The 21348-nt window shown below is 42.9% G+C and overlaps 1 protein-coding gene across 1 annotated transcript; it reads left to right on the top strand.

Annotated features, from left to right (window-relative positions):
- Nucleotides 1-4470: 4470 nt before the first annotated feature.
- Nucleotides 4471-18746, top strand: rab21 (RAB21, member RAS oncogene family). The gene is made up of 7 exons (XM_072377467.1): nt 4471-4938; nt 10390-10449; nt 10530-10637; nt 12603-12666; nt 16337-16391; nt 16475-16563; nt 18398-18746. The coding sequence occupies exons 1-7, from the start codon at nt 4792-4794 to the stop codon at nt 18535-18537; spliced, it is 663 nt and encodes a 220-aa protein (XP_072233568.1). The 5' UTR covers nt 4471-4791; the 3' UTR covers nt 18538-18746.
- The last annotated feature ends 2602 nt before the right edge of the window (nt 18747-21348 follow it).

The raw sequence follows: 21348 nt of genomic DNA, 5'->3' as shown, positions 1-21348 counted from the left end.
AACCTTTGTTCTTTAAATCATTGCACATTTCTCCCTTGGTCTTCATTTAGCATCTTTTTGATTAGTTTACGTCTCTTTTCTGTTGTTTTTTCTTCTGTTTGTGTTAACTTTTTAATTGTTCCACATCTCTTTGTTGTCAGTTTGGGTTTCTTAGTGATGACTGTGCATCATTTATTCTGCCCCAACAATTACACATTTAATAGATATACGTGTATAAGGTGTATTTTTTTGTTTTTCACAGGTAAAATCCTCGTTTTTCATCCGTCTGTGAGACCAGGAGCCAAAGTGTGGAAGCCAGCCTTCTTCACTGGACGAATGTTCCTTTAATCGACTCAAATAAAACAAAGTGAACCTGCTTTCGAGGCCCCCTGGTGATCAAACATTACTTTAAGTTTAAACTGCGTCAGAGAGCAGAACACATGTCCTCACAAGGTCTCTGGTCCTCACAAAGACAGAAGAACACTGAGCCGAGGTTAATGATTAGCACCGCTGACTTCCTGTGTGAAGGTGTTTTATGGAAATAAGACACTGAGTCTTTATATGATAGAAATGTGTGTTGAGGGGCGGGGTGAGATATGAAGATGGTTATCTCACATACTGAGGCAGTGATGCAACACGAGGGGGTCAGATATCTGCCTCTGTGGGGATTTAAAGCAACAGTTCAACAGAAATCATCTGTTTTTTAGTGTTTCAAACCAACAAGGTGTTGCTTTAAGGTGGACATTTCCTTTCATTCAAACTGTTTACACCTGATTTTTCATTGCTTTTACAGTTTTGTTACTGAATATGAAGCTGTGGGGTGAAATGCTGCCGTACCTCTGGTTTACATCCCTTGCTCCTCTTCTTTGTTCCCTTTTCTCAATGATTTTTTCTTTGTTTGTGTTCACTTTTCACATTTTGTGGTCTTTTTGATAAATTTTAAACTTTTAGTCGTATTTTGTCTGTTTGTGTCCATGTTTTAGCTGCTTTGCATCTCATTGTGGTCCGAATGCATCTGTTTCTGCTTCTTGGTTTCTTTATTGTTGTTTTGTGTCACATTTTGATTTAATTTGAAATTAAGTTGTTTTGCATCTTTTTGTGTCTTTGTTGTTATTTAACGTTTTAATTAAATCTCTCTCTCATTTATTCAGGTTAAACTTGCCTCTCTTTTTGTAGTTTTAAGTGACTCAGCTGCTTTAAGTCTGTATTCGGCCTTTTGTAAACTTTCCAACAGGAAATGTCCCCTCATACAAAGACCACAGTCAGGGCCCTGCCTTCAGTAATAGTTTTTATTCTCTATTTGTTTTAATGAGCAGAAAAAGACACGTCAAACCCATGAATTTATGTGCTTGAGAAAAAACACTGTAAATAATCCTGGTTTGATTTTTTTATTTTTTTATTATTATTTTTAAAGCGTTTTCAGATGTTTTTATTTCCGGGGAGACAGTGACCTCTGGTGGCTGAGTAGATGTACTGCAACCACAGAGAAAATTAACTTTCCAGAAGGAATTTTCAGGCCAAATCTTCATAAACAAATCAAATTAAATTCAAAATGTGACTCAAATTATTAAGATAATGTAAAAAAGAAAGACAGCAGCCATCATCACAGACGCTCTGAAATGAAACAAGAAGAGAATCAGTTCAACATGAAGAATCAACAGAAAACAGGCCTTATTTCACGTTTTTTACTCAATCAGCCCAACATATTGGTCAATAAACTGTTGACTTTTTATCTAATTTGATCATTTTAGCTCTTTATTTTTATCTATGGCCATTTCCATCATATATTTGAACTTTTTGTCTGAAAATGATGGCTCTTTATAATGATTTTCTTGACTTTATAGCTCATCACGCTGTAAGAGGTCTGTGTTGCTCTAATTTATAACTCATGGCACCTGCTCTGCTATTTTAAAGCAAACTACCACAAAAATGATGACATCTTAAAACCTAAATGAGGAGTCTTTGAAGAAAGAAACAAATAAATGAATCTATATTAAAGCAATTAGAACAATAACTATCGAATAACTTCATATTTAAATGCATGTTCATTATTGTAAAACTATATAAAAGATACAGATTAATACAGAAATAAATGTGAAAATGAATCAATGCGCATACATCTATAAATTCATTATTCCTTTTTATATTTCCTAATTATTTTCTTTCTATTTTACAGATTTATTCTAAAATTTGAACTCTTTGCTCGATTTTTTTTTACTGACGGTGAGCAAAAGAGATGGAACAAGAAAGAATAAAGTGAATATTTGAATTTTCTGGCTCCTAACTCGTCTTTTGAATTCATTCCCACGCGCTGCTGTTCACTTCCGCGCACTTTTTCAGGAGAAACGCCACCGACTCTTTCATCACCTCCTGCCTGTTTGTTGGTTGAGCCAACGTGAGAAACTCCAGGAGCGCTGACGCATCACGTCATGTGACGCTACAGAGATTAGTCAGCAGTGAAGAGGTATCACTCCGCTACAGCTTCTGAGCACCGTTTCCAGACAATAATTCTATTAATAAAAAATTACAAAACTTTATATTCTGATCTTTTAGGGTTTTTTTTATTTAATATTTTTGGCTTTTTGATAGTAAAACAAATATTTGAAATAATTTCCCCATTTGGGGCAGTTTTTGTAATTTCATTCAGTCGTTTTTATTGTTATTAATTGCTCATTTTGTATCAGGTTCCAGCAGTTCCACAAACAAATAAAAGATAAGACTATTTCCCGTACTGATGGCTGATGAAGCTCTTCTTTAGCGAATAAACTCCTGGAAAACCCTCATGAGACTTTTGTCTGCCGTCTTTCTAATAAGACGCAGCCTCAAACGAGTCTGATGAGTTTATGTTTTGTCACTTTCTGAATCTTTTTGTATCTTTTTAAGGTTGTTTTGTGCCTTTTTTCATCTTCTTTGCACACCTTGTATCTATGTTTCATTATTTATTCTCTTTGTGGACATTTTGCATCTTTTTGCAGACTTTTTCCATCCAGCTCTTCGTCACTAGTTTACATCACTTGCTCCTCCTCTTTAGTTTCTTAGCATTGTTCACTTTTCAAATTTTCACCCATTTGTTTGCATCAATTTGTGGTTATTTTGTATAATTTTGATACGTTTTGTCTTGTTTGAAATGATATCTGTCTGTTTGCGTTCATTTTGCGTCTTGTTCCCTTGTTGTTTTCTGTCTCATTGCAGATTTTTCTCCCTTTTTTCCTGTGATTTGCCTCTTTTTTGCATCTTTTTGTTGTTATTTCATGGTTTATCTAAGTTTCCCTCCATTTGCGTTAATTTTGCATCTCTGTTTGTATTTCTGTGTAACTCCGCTGTTGTTTTACATCTGTATGTCATACATCGAGCATAGTCCATGCCCCTGAAACCAAAATCACAGGACCTGTTCAATGATCCCTGAGTAAACTTTTTTCAGTTTTAATGACCAGAAAAAGTAACATAAAATGAATTTATGTACCTCTGTAAAAGCATGAGTTACTCAGCTACATTTCTTTAACTGAAAAGTCTCAGCGAAATCTTGATTGAGAGGTTTGTGTCTTATTTAATGTTTCCAGCTGTTAAATCTGTTACAGTTTTTATGTCTCGTCCTGTCAGTTCAAACCCTGGTTTTCCTCAAAGCTTTTCGTCGTGTCCACAGACGGCTTCGGGTCCTCAGAAGAAAGCAGCGACCTCTTGCTGTCTTTTCTTTGAGGCCCACAGTGTTTTAACTGTTTTTCTTCTAATGGTGCAATGACATTTTCCTCAATCTAATTGTGAGATAAACTAGAGAATTAACAATCGACTTTAAAAAAGCACAGATATTCAGCAGCTTACATGGTAACGAGTCTAAATTGTGAGTATTTGGGCTCAGTGTCGGACTAACTTCAGTCAAGAACAACAATGAATTCCCTTGATGTTGAAGCTGAATTTGATGTCATCAGGTTTTATTGAAACTCTTTTAACATTTTCATTCATTTTATTTCCAGTAAATTTGCTTTGTAATGATTTCATTCAGTCTGCCGTTGGGTTGCTTAACACTGACGGCAGATTTTAGGCGTGTTTCCTCATTTTTCACGGTGTTATCGCCTGATGAGCACCTGGCTCAGAGGGATGTTAAACTGAATTGCTTATTTGGGAAAAATAAAGTTTTCTGAGCTGAACCCAACTGTTTAATCTCAACCTTGATTTGATTTTATAACAATCTAATAATCCAGCCATTAGCATAAAGGATATATAATCCTGAATATAAGTGCATATAGTTCATAAACTAATGGTTTAATCTTTAATTCAGTCATAACTGTGATCTAGGTTGCCCTTACTCTGTCTTGCTTATCTAAATTTTGGATTGTAGTTACACTTGGGTTGGAAATGTTTCATATTACATCACTGACCCAGTAAATCAGTTATGTTATTTAACTATTTGCGAGTTCTCGTGTAATATAATATTTCCATACTAATAGATACTGACTGAACAGGAGAGTGAGCCATTGTTTCCCAAATAGACGATCTTCGGGTGGGCTAGCCGGCTAGCTACTAGCTCTGAGAGACGCCATTAGTTGGTGGAAAGAACGCTTTCGTTTCAGGTAGAAACAGGAACTGGCTCCGTGTTTACACCAGGTTTCCTCTCAGCTGCGGACATATACTGATAAAAATCAGAGTCGCATGAGCTGTCGAAGTGTTATTCTTGTGATTTTAGCTGCGTTTTAAAGTCGGAAGCCGATGTAAGCTCCACAGGACTTCAGTTCCGACGGGGTTAGCATTAGCCGCGCTAGCTTGGAAACGCCTATTTTGATAAAATTTCGGGGATTTCTGGAATAAAGTGCTGCCATGGCATCAGCAGGGTCGACCGGTACCAGCAACAAAATGTACTCGTTCAAGGTGGTGTTGCTGGGGGAAGGCTGCGTGGGGAAGACGTCGCTGGTGCTGCGATACTGCGAAAACAAATTCAACGACAAACACATCACAACTCTGCAGGTAAGACGGCCGGAGAGCCGCGGCCGCCCCGCGGGGCTCCGACCCGCCGCGGCCGCTCCGCGCGGCTCCGACCCGCCGCGGAGCTGCTTGTTGTGTGGGGTTGGGGTGCTGTTTGCGTGGGGTATTTTGGTGGCTGTCACTGCTTGGTGGACGCGTGTTTCGGAGCCCCGGCCGCCCCGGAACAGCGGAGCTGAGCGGGATGATCCGGGCTCAGACGGAGCAGTCAGCTGTCCGAGCGGCTTGTTTACGTTCATACACACCGAGGAATGCATCTGGTTCCACTGAGAAGTGCCAGGAGCCTGGACGGGCTGACAGCCAGAGGAGTTCCGGGCTGGGAAGTTGTAGCTCGACCTCAAATGACTCCAAAACAAACTCACACCCCAGTCAAAGTCTCCAGAACCTTTAAGACCTGAATCTGATCTTCAACCACAGCAAACAGACAGACAGGTGTCCTTTTCCTATGTGTTCCTCTCATATCACGTGTTAAAACACACAGAAACACCACTTTTAAGCTCATAAGACGTGTTTAAAAGCCTGAAATCCTGACAATTATTTCACTTCTGCGGGTTCTTTTTAGAGAGAAGAGGCTTTCTCCTGCAGCCCTTCCAAACAAGCCGTCCTTGTTCAGTCTTTTTCTAACTGTGCTGCCATGACCTTTAACCTTTAACATGCTGACTGAGGCCTGTAGAGTCTGAGATGTAGCTCTGGGCTTTTTCACCTTGGGGTGAACTTGCTGGGACGTCCACTCCTGGGAAGATTGACAGCTGTCCTGAATGTTTTCCACTTGTGAATAATCTTTCTCTCTGTAGAACGATGGACTCCAGATAGTCTGGAAATGGCCTTATAACCCTTCCCAGACTGATGGGCAGCAGCAGCTGCTTCTCTGAGATCATTTCTGGTGTCTTTCCTCCTTGGCATCGTGTTAAAACACACCTGAATGCAGCAGAGCGGTGTGTTCAGGTGTCCTGTCTTTGGTGGGACGTTGGAGACACGGCCGCTGCTTTATGTCCTGTTGTGCATATGACTCATTTAATCAGCTGTGGAATGAGGTCAGGGATCGGCCTGAGTAAATGATCAGCATGTTTTTTCTATTCTTAGGTTCCTGGCAGCTGTGTGTTTGCTTTTATTTGCCTCCACTTGTTTACTTTGTGCCCAGAAGCCGCTCAGATTCAGATCTCCTGATTTAATCCTCGTGCTGACTGACGCTCGCCCACATCCATCCAAACAAACTCTAAAGTTACCTGACGAGGAAGGAGATTGCAGAAGAACTGACATTCTATACCAGGAAGTACCCAGGACCCACCCCTCATGTTGCTCAGTGCTGGACAGAAGCGGCGGCAGGCCCGTCAGGGTGAAGAAAACCGTTGTTCACACGTGAGAATCACTGAAGTGCAAAGCTTCAGCTTCTTCCTTTCCTTCAGCTAAACCAACACAAGCGTGTGCAGAGCAGCTTTCTTTGTGTCCCGCCCCCCCCAGACCAGCTTCATTAGAGCTTCTCCTGCTGTTATTCATTAATTATTCACACATTATTCACAGCTTCCTCTGCCTCCAAGCTTCGAGCTGATCGCACACTTTGGAGTTTCCTGTTTCAACCTGTTGCTCCGCCACTCTGTGTCCAGCGTTTAGCCGCCGCTCGGGTTACAAAAAGCTCTGAGTGACTGCAGGGGGGACAAAGAAAGGGAAAGCGGCGGAAAGGTGCTTTTTGTCCGTCAGACTGGTGAAAAGTTCATTATTTGTCCTGTTTTCTGCAACAATCTCCCCAAAGGTCTGACAAATAGCTGCCAGACGTTAGACCGGACCGGCACCGGTGTCTGTAACACACCCAAAAGTTTAAAAGCTGTCGGATCTGTGAGGTTTTCTCTGCCAGCACAGCTTCAGGCGCTGAACTGCATTCTGGGAAATGTAGGCGTTGGAGTGGGGCAGATCAGCAGGGTGTTCTTCTTTGAATGAGTGTTTGATGTCGGCTGGGTTTGCAGCATCCCTGGAAGCTGCGTGATGGACGCTGTCGGACCCGTCCACGCCTCCTCGGGCGTGATGACAGCTGGATGCAGAGCCGCCGCCGCCGCCTGGAGCTAAACGATCGATTCACTGCTGCTCAGAGCGGGAAATGAAGCGTGGCGAGCTCGGCTGCGGATGACAGGATCGGGACATGTTGGAGAAACTGAGGATTTGGTTTCATCTCCAGCACGAGCTCTGCATTATTCAGCCATCATGGTTTTGTCATGAGACTGCGTGTTTTTTCCATTCATCCCCCTTTAAATTCAGACAATATCAGCTGTTGTGCCCGTTGGATGCGCCGGTCAGCAGCTCACTGTTAGTTTCAGCAATAAAAACCAACTTCTGCCTTTTCTTTTACGTCTTCAAGGACAAACGAGTTGGAAATGACTAAATCCTGCTGACGTCATTCAGAAATCTGCTTGTTGTTGAGTAAAGCTTTGGTCTTACTTCATTCAGAGGGACAAACACCTGAAACTAACAGCTTTCTGCACCTGTTTCACACATAATGAAACGTAAAGCACCCACGTGCACTTTTCTGCGCCACGTGAACGCTCCCAGAGCGAAAATGTCTGGTTTCCTCACCGTGGCCTTTAGGGTTTTATCACAAAATCATCAGTTTCTTACCAGGCTCATTAAATAATGTCCTGAGATCAAATCCTGATGTTTTCACATCTGTATTATCAACAAAGCATCGATATTTAATCTTTTGATTCCACGATTAGTACCAGTTCTATTTGTCTGACGTAATCCGATAACATTCGATAAGAACCCTTAAACACCTGAACCGGTGATTATTGAGCAAACAAACCAACCGATTATCCTGCATTAGTAACAGTGTTTACTTCAGTCCCATCTGTGTCAGGAAGAAAAGCAGCAAATCTTCTCATTTAAAGGGGAACTCCGGTCATTTTAAACCTTATTTCTGGCATTATCTGTCTTTATTTCACCAATACTTTAAGAAGAATGAATGAATGAACGTGTGCTATAGCTCTGTTAGCTCATAGCTGCTGTTATGTGGCTACTTGCAGCTATAGGAGAGCTAACGGAGGGATTTCTACACAGGCACTCTACTGGGCCCACTTCATCCACACGCCCCCCTGCAGCACAGTTTATTCACTCCGTGCTCTGTGACAGTCGGCTAACTTCACACAGGGTTTGCTGCTGATAGTTTTGTGCAACATGGCAGGATATTTATCAGATTTTGAGTAAGATGGACGTTCTTACCGGAGTAAATAAGCTGTGTGGATGAAGTGGTCCCAGTTTTCCCCATTTTATAAATTTTCCTAAATATTTAACTTACTTAAAGGGGAACTCCGGTATTTTTAAACCTGGAGAGTTTATTCACTCCGGTAAGAACGTCCATCTTACTCAAAGTCGTCGTCCACATCGTCAAAATCTGATAAATATCCTGCCATGTTGCACAAAACTATCAGCAGCAAACTCTGTGTGAAGTTAGCCGACTGTCACAGAGCACGGAGTGAATAAACTGTGCTGCAGGGGGGCGTGTGGATGAAGTGGGCCCAGTAGAGTGCCTGTGTAGAAATCCCTCCGTTAGCTCTCCTTTAGCTGCAAGTAGCCACATAACAGCAGCTATGAGCTAACAGAGCTATAGCACACGTTCATTCATTCATTCTTCTTAAAGTATTGGTGAAATAAAGACAGATAATGCCTTAAAAATCAGTTGTTTAGCTCAGTGAAACAGTCTGATCGTGCACAGTTGAAGCGAGCTGGACGAGGCCTTCCAACGGCTCGGTTCACAGCCATGAAAGAGGAATCGAGTCTTTGACCAAAGCGTGTCTTGACTGCATTGATAAGTTGGCCACAATGACTTGGACTTCTTTACACGTCTGTGGTTTACTGTTTTTTAGAAATTAGACGCATGCATCGGGCCTTGTGGCTGATGGATGCTGCTGCTTCTCCTTCTGCTCAGAGCCGGGAGGGAAGCTAAAGGTCTGAGTCCAGCTGACGTGCATCAGCCAGACGAACGCGTTCACATGCACTTTAACAGCCTCACCTCCTGTCTGTGCACCAGCTGCATGGCAGAGTCCTTATCCACAAACTCCCAGCTTCTCAGGCTGCCTGAGGTGCCTGATTATTTATTCATTTTTGGAATAATCGTCCCAAACCAACGAGCCGAGGCTGCAGGACCGCTGGTCTTATCTGTCTAACAGACTCGCACCGCTTCTTTGGTCCATAAATGTCAGAAAACGGTGACAATGAATGAGCACAATGTTTAATTTACTGTCTAAAACCAGGATTTCACCAAGAGATGTCGAGTTATTTGTGATCATTGGATCAAAGAAACTCAGAAAAAGCCTAAAAAGACGTTTTTAAAGTTGGTGTTTTAACTAGAATTTAAACTAAACGATCAAACAGAATCGTAGATTGAATCGATTTGTGCAAAATGAACGTCGCAGAGCTTGATAAGTTATGTGTGATATCAGGTAGAGATTTGGAGCAGAAGAAGAAATGTTGGCGCCACACCTTCTTAAAGGGAATGATTTGCTCAGACATGGCAGCTCTGGCAGTTCAGTCATCGATCAGATCAGCTCTGGATCTGATTCATTGATCCTGAATTAGTGTCAGCTGTGATCCGCCTCAGAGGTCAGATGACATCAGCCGGCTCAGACGCCTGCTGTGAGCCTCACAAATCAGTCTGACTCTGCTCCTTCAGATGCTTTCTGTCATCGAGGCTGAACTCTGTGAACGGTCCATAAATCACAAATATGTGGAAGGCTGAAACGGCTCCACCTGCTCCCCACCTGGACTTTGACTTTCAGTTTCTTATCAGAGCTGAGCAAACTGTTACAGGCTCACAGGAACCTGGCAGATGCTCGCTGGCTCGCTGGGAGAAGTTGCAAAAGCCGTTTCAGGAAGGCGATTTCAACACTGACGTGTGTAAATGTGCACTTTACTGCTGCGACTGAACGTTTCCTCGCTGCTTTGGGTCTTTAGTTTGGCCGGTTTCAGGACTTCTAACAATCCAGTAACCAGAACATTTTATCAATAGCACAAATAGAAGAGATGTTAACTGGAAGGTGACATTTCCAGCATGTTTCGCAGCATTTAAGCAGAAAAGTAGCAGCATACATTAATACAGACGACCACTTCAAAATAAGGCTTAGAAAAGATGATTAGACGCCCAAAAAGACTTAAAAACGGGTTTCTTTTGGTCAGATGTGGCGCTTTCATATGGAGAACTGGAGCAGGCAGCGCTTTGGCGTCCTCCTCCTGTAGATGAGCTTCAGATTTCATCTTTTTGGTGAAATTGTCACTGACCAAACCGGACTATCGGGGTTTCAGCCCAATCACGTAAGAAATGACTCGGAGAATGAAGGTTTTGGAGCAGCTTCAGCAGACGGAAAGCCTCAGAGATGAATTTAGTTCCATCAAAACCAGGTTTTTCTGGAGGAAAACACGTTTTATTGTTGTTGTCCTCCTCTCCCTCTGCAGGCGTCCTTCCTCACAAAGAAGCTCAACATCACAGGAAAGAGAGTCAACCTGGCCATATGGGTAAGAGTGTCAGTGCCGTTGTCATGCCGACACCGTGCTGCCTTCAGGGCTGACGTTAACGTGACCTTCTGTGTGTGCAGGACACAGCAGGTCAGGAGCGTTTCCATGCGTTAGGACCCATCTACTACAGAGACTCCAATGGAGCCGTGCTAGTGTACGACATTACAGACGAAGACTCCTTTCAGAAGGTAACAGCCTCAGAGATGTATGTATGGAACTTTATTCTGTCCCAATGTTCATTTCACATTCAGTAAAGACCTTTAAGTCTATTGTATGAACCTTAAAACCGTGTTTTAGTTTCAACTTGAATAACTCTTACAGAAATATTCAGTTTGGATGCTGTTAAAATGTGAATAAAAACAGATTTTTATTCTTTCAACATCATCTGTAAACATCTGGAGCCGAGGAAACCAGCTGCTGGAGCTTTATTATCCTCCCCAGAGTCTGTAAATGTTTTGATGCTAACATGTTCTGCAGGTTGTTGAACTTCTGCCCATCTCAACCTCTGAGAGACTCTGCCTCTCTAAGGTGCTGCTGACCTTTTCCCAATGAACCTGATTAGTTTCAGCAGCTTCCTCCGGCTGTTTCTTTTAGGACCAGCCAAGCTTTCTGAGATGATCAAGATGAGCTGATATTATTCATGAAACAGTAAAATGTTTGCTATGTTTCGATGTTCTGTTGTGATTAAAATGTTGGTTTATTAGATTAGTAAAATAACGTTTTGTTATGAACGTTTTCATGTAGAAAGCCTGTTGGGCTGAATCACATTTGTTGTTCCTCAACATCTTTAAATCAGATATTTAAGTTGCAGACTGATCAATGCTTTATTTTTTGTTAACATTTTTTCAAATGACCGCAGCCATCTCTGCTATTTATGGGCTCTGATCCAGCTGTGCACGCTGATGCTCGATGAGGATGTTCTCAGCTCATGTTCACCGATCCGAACATCTTAAATATATGCTCTGAAACCGACGGCAACCGCTGTAATCGGGTGTTCCTGTCTGAAAGACAGCTGTCAGAATAATAATTTATTGCCGCTGTGTTTGTCCGACACCAGTCCGACGTTGTATTTGAAAAGAATTAAGAAACAATGGAGTCAGGGCGCCCTCTGCTGGACACGCTGTGTTATGCCTCATCCAGACTAATCCAGCATTTACTGCTTTACGGCTACTTTACAGCTACTTTACGGCTACTTTACATCTGTTTCACGGCTGCTTTACAGTTGCTTTACATCTGCTTTACGGCTGCTTTACAGTTGCTTTACGGCTGTTTTACATCTACTTTACGGCTACTTTACATCTGATTTACGGCTGCTTTAAGGCTACTTTGCGTCTGCTTTACGGCTGCTTTACAGCTGCTTTACGGCTGCTTTACGGCTGTTTTACATCTGCTTTACGACTGCTTTACGGCTACTTTACATCTGCTTTACATCTGAGTTACAGCTGCTTTACAACTGCTTTACATCTGCTTTACGGCTGCTTTACAGTTGCTTTACGGCTGTTTTACATCTACTTTACGGCTACTTTACATCTGATTTACGGCTGCTTTAAGGCTACTTTACGTCTGCTTTACGGCTGCTTTACAGCTGCTTTACGGCTGCTTTACAGTTGCTTTACGGCTGTTTTACATCTGCTTTACGACTGCTTTACGGCTACTTTACATCTGCTTTACATCTGAGTTACAGCTACTTTACATCTGCTTTACGGCTGCTTTACGGCTGCTTTACGGCTACTTTAGAGATGCTTTGAGGCTGCTTTACTGCTGCTTTACGGCTGCTTTAGAGATGCTTTAAGGCTGCTTTACGGCTTCTTTACATCTGCATTACGGCTGCTTTATAGCTGCTTTATAGCTGCTTCTGTTGATACACCTGTCATGAAGCTGATCTTTCTGTGGAAAATGCAAAACAAACGGATAAATCAGTTGTGCTCTAATTTAGATATTTAATGTCTGACAAGGATTAAGAATTTAACTCAAAAAGAGCTTTAAATCAGGTTTTATTAACTTGATTTACACTCAGAGTTCAGAGTTGAGCGCACAGTTTCAGTATTTTTTTCCTTCATTTTTATTATTCTTTAAATATTCTACAATAAAACAGTTTCTCTTTTTCTTGGCTTTACATAAGAATAATTACAAATTGTTTTGTGTCGTTACAGGTGAAGAACTGGGTGAAAGAGTTGAGGAAAATGTTGGGAAACGAGATTTGTTTATGTATAGTAGGTAAGTTATCAAAGCTACCAAAGGAAGAGGAGGAGGGATAAATGTATCAGTCCTTTTTACAACTGCTTTAATAACCAGGGGAGGTTTGCTTATGATGGCAGAAGGAAAATCAGATTTATGTCTTTGCTTTGGTACTTTGTGTACAGTCCTGAAGTCCTGATCCAGCCTAATGTCTTCCAGACTTCCCTGTCTTTAAAGTGTCCTGATAAATAGTTCTCCAGCTTTCTGAAGCTCTTTCAGAGTTTTTCTTTGATATTTTCTGCTTTTTCACTAATTTTCAGTCCTTGTACCTGAGCATTTTCAGAGGTTTTTCTTTGTTAAGCCACTTAACTCTGACTGATTAATCATTCAGGCAGAAAAAAGGCTCCTAACTCAAGGGATGAACCAGTGTTGTGTCGACACAGAACAGACAACTTAGCAAAGAAGCCGTTTTAAACTGGATCTTTAGGCACTTTGTTACTAGCAGCCTGTCACAAAGACACATCATTTGTTCCCATTTCTTTAGCTGCATCTATGAAAAACAGCAAAGAAAACACAGTTTGACAGACAGAAAATAGGATTTCTGCAGCAACAAGGTGATTCCCAAAGAGCTATTAGCTGAAAACTTGGCATATCTCAGCATGGTGTGCAGTGTGTCCTTAAAACATTTGAGGAAACTGGACAAGTGGAGGACAAAAGAAGAAGTGTCAGGCCTAAAAAACGATCTACAGCAGATGAACAGGATCTGAAAGTGATGTCCTTAAGAAAGAGGAAAAAATCCAGCTGTGACCTGACAGGACCTGAGAGATGCATCTGGACCTTCAGCTGATCCATCTACTGTTGGCCCAAGCCTCATCAGAAATGGGCTCCATGGAAGGGTGGCTGTCAAGAAGCCGTTCTTAAGGAAGGGAAACAGGGAGAAAAGGCTGAGCTGTGCCAAATGACACAAGAAGTGGACTGAAAATCAGTGGCAACAGGTCTTATGGAGGGATGAATCCTCCCCAGAGCCCGGACCTCAACATTATTGAAGCAGTGTGGGATCATCTGACAGAGAACGGAACAAAAGGCAGCCCACATCCAAAGAAGAGCTTTGGGATGTCCTTCAAGAAGCCTGGAGAACTATTCCTGAAGACTCCTTAAAGAAATGACAGAAAGCTTGTCTCAGAGGGTTCAGGCTGAGTTGGAGAATAAAGGAGCTCAGACCAGAGATTCACTTTAAAGCTGCTGAGAACTGATAAAAAAACTGTGTTTCTGCCTCAGATTCTGGGTTTATGTTCATGTTTTAACATGTTTCAGTGAATCTCTGCAGCTGCTTCCTGTTTTTATCGAGAAACAGAAAGAAATGAGGGCTGGTTTCAGACTTTAGAGCAGTACTGTACTGATTTGTAATGCCAGAGGACACAACGTAAATGAACGATTGCTTTGTTGTCTACATCAAAATATTAACGTGAAAGTCGATGAAATGGCTGTTTGTGCATCTGTTGGATGTCAGCAGGGAAGTAGTAAAAAGCTGTGAATCAGGGCATAACATCACGAGCTCTCTGCAGCTTTGGGAACCAGAACAAACGTCCAAATGTTTCATCAGTGGGTTCATTTACATGTTTTCATGTCAGAAGATGTTTGGGTCTGTTTTGTTGCCATAGCTGCATCGTTTGGCTCGATGGGGGGAATTTCTCCAGTGTTTAAACTGGATTACGTTGTGGTCGTCATGTGTTTGAACCACATCAAATCTGCTGTTTGGAGGCATGTTTTTAAATTCAGCAGGAAGTCGCACGAAGCAGCTTTTCTGGGATGTGTGCCGAGCTGCGGACCGTTAGCGTAGCTGCTAAACCCAGTTGAGCTGCGAACTGCTCAGGAACTGCAGCAGTCAAATCATTTCTGTGGGTGTTTGGCTTCTATAAATAGAGCTTACGTTCGGCCTTGTTTGCATGCGCCACAGACCTGCTGACGTGAAGTTTCTTCCTGTTTTGGTGGTTAAATATTCCCCCAGCAGCAGGTTGAAACCAACAAAAACCTGAGCGAGGTCAAGTTAAAGCGTCTGGTTCTGTTGGGACATTTCAGTACTCAGAGCCAGCTCCTGAATTTAAACCAGTTTTTAACGGCTTTGGAAGAAAAGCTGCTTTCAGATACACAGTAACTCAAATGTCAATATTCCAAGAATGATCCATTTCCTGCCAATCAGTCGACATTCTGGTGTTGAATGTGGTGACGGTTCCAGCCTTCACTGCAGAGGCCAGACTTCTGTCTGGAGATCATCAGTGGGGCTGTTCCTGTCTGTTGAGCAGAAACGTGCGCAGAAACGTGCGCAGAAACGTGCGCGCTTCACTTCCAAACATTCAGGACGAGGCTCGTTAAGACGTGACAGAACCGACCCGGAGCTCCCAGCTGCAGAAATGATAAAAGACGAGCAGGTTTTCTGCAAATGCTGCATCCTGGGATTCCAGTCTCTGCCCTTAAAGGGGAACTCCGGTGTTTTTAAACCTTATTTCTGGCATGAAATACGTTCATCTACTCACCGAGAACAGTTTGGTGAAAGCCGGCGTCCTTCTGAAGATATTTAGATAACTGGAGATCCATATAACGGAGTGAACGGGGCTTAGAGGATGCAGCCTCTAAATAAGGCATTATCTGTCTTTATTTCACCAATACTTTAAGAAGAATGAATGAATGAACGTGTGCTATAGCTCTGTTAGCTCATAGCTGCTGTTAGCTCATAGCTCTGTTAGCTCATAGCTGCTGTTATGTGGCTACTTGCAGCTATAGGAGAGCTAACGGAGGGATTTCTACACAGGCACTCTACTGGGACCCCTTCATCCACACGCCCCCCTGCAGCACAGTTTATTCACTCCGTGCTCTGTGACAGTCGGCTAACTTCACACAGAGTTTGCTGCTGATAGTTTTGTGCAACATGGCAGGATATTTATCAGATTTTGACGACGTGAACGGCGTTCTTACCGGAGTGAATGAGCTGTGCTGCAGGGGGGCGTGTGGATGAAGTGGTCCCAGTAGAGTGCCTGTGTAGAAATCCCTCCCTTAGCTCTCCTATAGCTAAATATCTTCCAAAGGACGCCGACTTTCATGCCAGAAATAAGGTCTAGGTTTAAAAATACAGGAGTTCCCCTTTAAAGAAAGTATTTTTTCCCACAAAACAGAAGAGAAGGTGGAAACTCTTGTGGTCTTTGAGTGAGGTCCAGTACGGGGTTCTGTACAGACTGTTGAATGAGGCCCTCACACCTGTACTTGTGATCAGATTTCCCATTTTTAGCAGCAGGAGCCGAACATCATCCTAAAGCAGAGCAGGTGTAGCTTCTGGTCTGTCTGATCCAAGACAGAATGATTCAAAACTGAGCTTCACAGTGGAGGTGAAGCGGAAGCAACGCTTCAAGTTTTAGAGCTGTGTGACACACACAGTGGTATTAAAGCTCATTAATCAAGATGTTTTACTCCCATCTGCTGGTGTCTTTAAACCACATTTGTTCCAACATCTCTAACACTCACAGAGATTCAAATCAGGCATGTTTACACGAATTATTCTGTTGCCGACACCAGGAGCAGCCTGTAAAAGTCCATATAAACACGTTAGTCAGACTGAAATCGTGTGAAATCAGGCTTCTTAAACTGGACTAACACCCAGATAATGCTCTAAAGTTCCATCTGTTAGTAAAACTGAATGTGCTTTCTGTCTCTGCAGGTAATAAAATTGATTTGGACAAAGACAGACATGTTTCAGTGGAAGAGGCTGAGAGGTGAGCAGGGCTGCTGTGACACAAACGCTCAGTAAACAATGTTCCCTGCTCTGCTCTGAGCTACATCTGTGTTTTCTGTGCAGTTATGCAGAGTCGGTGGGAGCCAAACACTACCACACATCTGCCAAGTTAAATAAAGGCATCGAGGAGCTCTTCCTGGACCTCTGTAAAAGTAAGACACATCCTATACAGTCACTTTATTCATGCGGCCATGCTGTTAAACTGCTGAAAAACTCTGACCGACGTGTTTCATGCTGATGTTTAACAGTTTAATTCCACTGTAAATAACAGTAAATAAAAGGTTTGATGTGATGGCGGCTGCATAATCTCTTCTGGGAGAGTCGTAATACTACCTGCCAGTTAATGCCCAGAACATTTACTCATCATCTTTGATAGAAATTAAATGGCTGGAAATGAGTTTTATAAGATATTGTTGGTCCGATGAAGTCATTGTGATTATTCAGCCTGTAAATAAAACCTAAACCTGAAGAATGTGCTGAAATAAGCTGCTTTTTGTCCAGGAGCTGAAAGATTATTCCAGCCCTGAGTCTGTTTACTCCGTCTGAGCTCTAAGGTTCAGGGTAGATTAGACGAATAAAGTCTGCTGCCCCCCCCCCCCCCCCCCCCCCCACCTGTGCGTGCCGGTAAAACCAGGAAGTCAGCTGAATCAACTCAAACTCTCTCTGCCACCTGCATCAAAGATTAATGTTTTATTGCTCTGATTTCACTGCTTTCCTGTAACAATTCCAAAGTGAATATCTGAGTTTGACCTATTTGTTGTGGTGAAACTCAGAGTTATGTGAGTTATATGAGTTATTCTGGCTATGAAACCTGAGAAGACTGAGACAGAAAGGTGAGATAACCAATCAGAAGCGAGCAGGTGAGGTAACCAATCAGAAGCGAGCAGGTGAGGTAACCAATCAGAAGCGAGCAGGTGAGATAACCAATCAGAAGCGAGCAGGTGAGATAACCAATCAGAAGCGAGCAGGTGAGATAACCAATCAGAAGCGAGCAGGTGAGATAACCAATCAGAAGCGAGCAGGTGAGATAACCAATCAGAAGCGAGCAGGTGAGATAACCAATCAGAAGCGAGCAGGTGAGATAACCAATCAGAAGCAAACAGGTGAGGTAACCAATCAGAAGCGAGCAGGTGAGATAACCAATCAGAAGGAGGCTTGGGGTGTCTCAACAGTGCTACCTCCCTCCAGGGTTGTTTTTGGGGCTGAAATTTCTGTCCTAGAGCAGCTTTCAGTCCCCAGTTACTGCACTCACACAGGGGGGGGGGCGAGGAAAGGACCCCCAGAAACATCCTGGTTCCTGGAAAAGGTTTCTTTGCTTGAAATGTGTCAGATTTCTGTGTCAGGTGTTGGTACTTTGTGCCTTCGGGTGGGATTTACGTGCAGAGAAGCTTGACTTCCATGTTTATGTTTCTGTTTCTGTTTCTGTATTTATCAGACGCTTTTATCCAAAGCGACTTACAAATCAAGATATAACAGCTTTATATAAAGCTAACAATAAGCTACATAGAAGGAACCCAGGAGTCCGACTCTGTCAGAGGGGACAGAGTAGAGATAGGGTGCAGGCATAGAAGGAAGTGCAGAAAGATAAAGTGCAGAGATAGAGGGGGGAGGGAAGTACAAGGTAAGTGCTGGGATAGGAGATGCTCTCTTTAGAGCTGGGTTTTCAGGAGCTTCTTGAAGATAGACAGGGACGCCCCTGTTCTGGTAGCGCTCGGTAGGTCATTCCACCATCGTGGGACGACACATGAACAGAGTTTGGATTGTCTTAGGCGTGGTGTAGGAGCTGCTAGACGACAATCCTGGGACCAACGGAGGGACCCAGTTGGGACAGAAGCCTTTGCAAGAGCATCCAAGTAGATGGAGCCGCTCCATTAAGCTCTTTGTAGCTAACATCAGGGACTTGGATCTGATGCTAAGGGCAGCCAGAGGAGTTCAAATGTGCTGTTACATGTGCTGAGTGGAGGCTGCGTTGCTGTTTGTCTTCAGGGATGATGGAGACCGCTCAGGCCGAGGAGAGGGCGAAGGGCAACGGAGCCAGCCAATCAGCGTCGAGTAGGCGGGGCGTACAGATCGTTGACGACGAGCCACAAGCCACGCCCGCCGGAGGATGCTGCTCCTCTGGCTAACACACACACACACACTTCCTGTCCTACATGCTTGCAGACATACTATCCACACACACATTTATCAGTGTCTGTCGTCCGGTTGGTCCGCTCAAAGATAATCTGTTCATCCGGCGCCGCCTCTGCTGCTAAGGAGCATGGGAAATCGCATTTAAGTTTGTTTCATCTGTGTTCCCTGGAAAATAAAAGTAACCGAAGTCCTTCTGATTAAACTGGGTGTGCTCTCAGTGATTAAATCACACTTTTAGCACTTTGTTCACCTTAACGTCCTCCATAACTGAAGACTCATGCACCATCTGTGTGTTTCCTACTAAACGTTGTTAATAAAAGAGCTGGAATGATGTTGGAGACACAAAATGGTGGCTCACAATTCTGGAGATTTGTTTTGTTTTTGTTGTTTTTGGCGGTGAACGCACTGTACAGACCTCCATGGGTCTTATTCTGGGAATGTAAGCGTGATTCATGGGTTTGAACTCTGAGGAGCAGCAGACTGTGGTGCAACAGCTCCACCTGCGGGTCAACAGGTCAAACTGCAGCGCTAAACATGCCCTGTGGGAGGTCAGAGGTCAACACACTCATGGCCCCTCGGCTGGGAAATGATTCAGCAGGTAGTCAGGTGGATAAGGACCCTACTGAGCGTGCTCTGTGGCGTCTTAAAGCCACAGCGAGGGACACCGTCTTCTAATGACACGAGTCCTTTATCTATAGAGACTGAGAAAATCTTTCAATGTGCGCCAAAGATCCAGGACTCCAGTCAGAGCTGCACACATCATCGTGAAATTACGTTAAATCCCTCATAAGTACAGGAAAAATAAACGATAACTATGAACAGAAAATTAGGAATTAATCAGCTGGTTTAGTTCAGGAACAATAAGGTTTCAGAAAAACTCCCTAAAATGATGTCAAAAGTAGGAGAAAGTGAAAGATTTAGATCAAACGTAGATTAATTCATCAGAAATATATCCTGGTTGTCGCATTAAAAGAGGAGAAAGCAGACAGTTGTTCATATTTATGCCTGAAAGTTTTAATATTTTTCCTGCGTAGCTGTTTGTAAATTATAAATTAATGAACTGAATCTGTTTTTTTGTTCTTTTAGTGAAACTTTATGCCTTTATTACACTTAAGTTAGCAAAGAAAATGGGAATGTTTCCTAGCGGCCTGCCTGTTTTATCAAAATTAGGAACTTTTATCTTCAGTTTAATTTGGTCTTTAGATGACTTATATTGTCTGAACCCAAAATATATTTATTATTTAATGATAAAAATCAAAGAAAAGCAGCAAATCGGACAGTAATGTACGAGGTCTGGTTGCTCAGCTCAGCTCCTCTTCCTGGAACAGTTTTACTGACCCAAACAGATCAAAGTAGAATGTTTGATTTCTGTGAACAGCTTTGTTTGTCTTCATTTTAAAGGAAATAAAAGAAAGTGAGCAGGATATGACCCAGGAAATGTGTTCATGAGCTGTTGCTGCATCCATCTGTGGACGTTTGATCTGCTGAAAACAGCCGGAAAAGGAGAAAAAGCCTTTTTAGAAATGTCTTTTTTTTAATCGTGTCAAAGTGAAGATGTTTTGTAACGATGACAGAACAATTATAACGATTTCCTCACTGATGAAGGTGTCGCACGCGTTGTCCTTCTTTCACACGTTTGAACACTTTCGGTTCTCCCTGTAAAACACATCAGCTGCCTGTCAGACAGTCTGAAGTTCAGTTCAATTCAATTCAACTTTATTTATAAAGCGCCAGATTACAACAATTGTCATCTCAAGGCACTTAAGTAATTTAGTCCAATTCAAGCCAATTGGAATTCAATTCATTGTAATCATAATCCAATTAATTCATATGGAGCCAATTCAAAAATAATATCCGAGCTAAGGAAACCAACAGATTGGACCGAAACTTGTCTTCAGTCCAATCTCCCGTCCTGAGCCTGAGGGACTGTGGAAAGGAACGACTCCCTTTAACAGGAAGAAACCTCTGGCAGAACTAGAACCAGGAAGAAACCTCTGGCAGAACCAGAACCAGGAAGAAACCTCTGGCAGAACCAGACTCAGGAAGAAACCTCTGGCAGAACCAGAACCAGGAAGAAACCTCTGGCAGAACCAGACTCAGGAAGAAACCTCTGGAAGAACCAGAACCAGGAAGAAACCTCTGGCAGAACCAGAACCAGGAAGAAACCTCTGGCAGAACCAGGAAGAAACCTCTGGCAGGACCAGAACCAGGAAGAAACCTCTGACAGAACCAGAACCAGGAAGGGTGGCCATCCGCCTCGACCAGCTGGGGTTTGAGAAGACAGAAAAGAGGGAAAAGAGGAGGAAAAACACCATAACACCATTCAAAGGATACCTGCTGGAACAGGGAAACACAAGTTAATGACCACAATAATGTCACTCGTTTCAGAAGTGGCTCTGAGACGTTTCTCTTCGTCCTCTGAGAGACGTTGCTGTGACAGAAGGTTGAATGCAAACTCCTGATTTCTCCCACGACCTCTTGTGGAGGAGCTGGTGATGTAAACACTCGCAGCAGGACAGAGACCCGCTCAGCTCTGAGTGACCCTGGCAGAAAGAAGCTGTTGTTCTGAAAAGACAAATCTGTCTGTCTGAAGTCAAGATCAGAAAAACAATGCTGTGACTTTGTTTGGAGCCGCCTGTCGCCCTGTGATCCGTTCAGATTTTCAGGATCATCCAGCCTCCCAGAACGTCACATCATGCTGAACTCTTCTTCTTCTGCTGCTTTGCTGGTACCAACAAAGGTTGTTTAGTGTTTTCCAATTCAGTTTAGTTTTATTAACCCCTGAAGGTAAATTATGTTCCTGC

This window comes from Leuresthes tenuis, unplaced genomic scaffold, assembly GCF_036924035.1.
Source record: "Leuresthes tenuis unplaced genomic scaffold, fLeuTen1.0.hap1 SCAF_23, whole genome shotgun sequence".
Lineage (NCBI taxonomy): Eukaryota > Metazoa > Chordata > Actinopteri > Atheriniformes > Atherinopsidae > Leuresthes > Leuresthes tenuis.
This window is presented reverse-complemented; position numbering and strand designations above follow the sequence as displayed.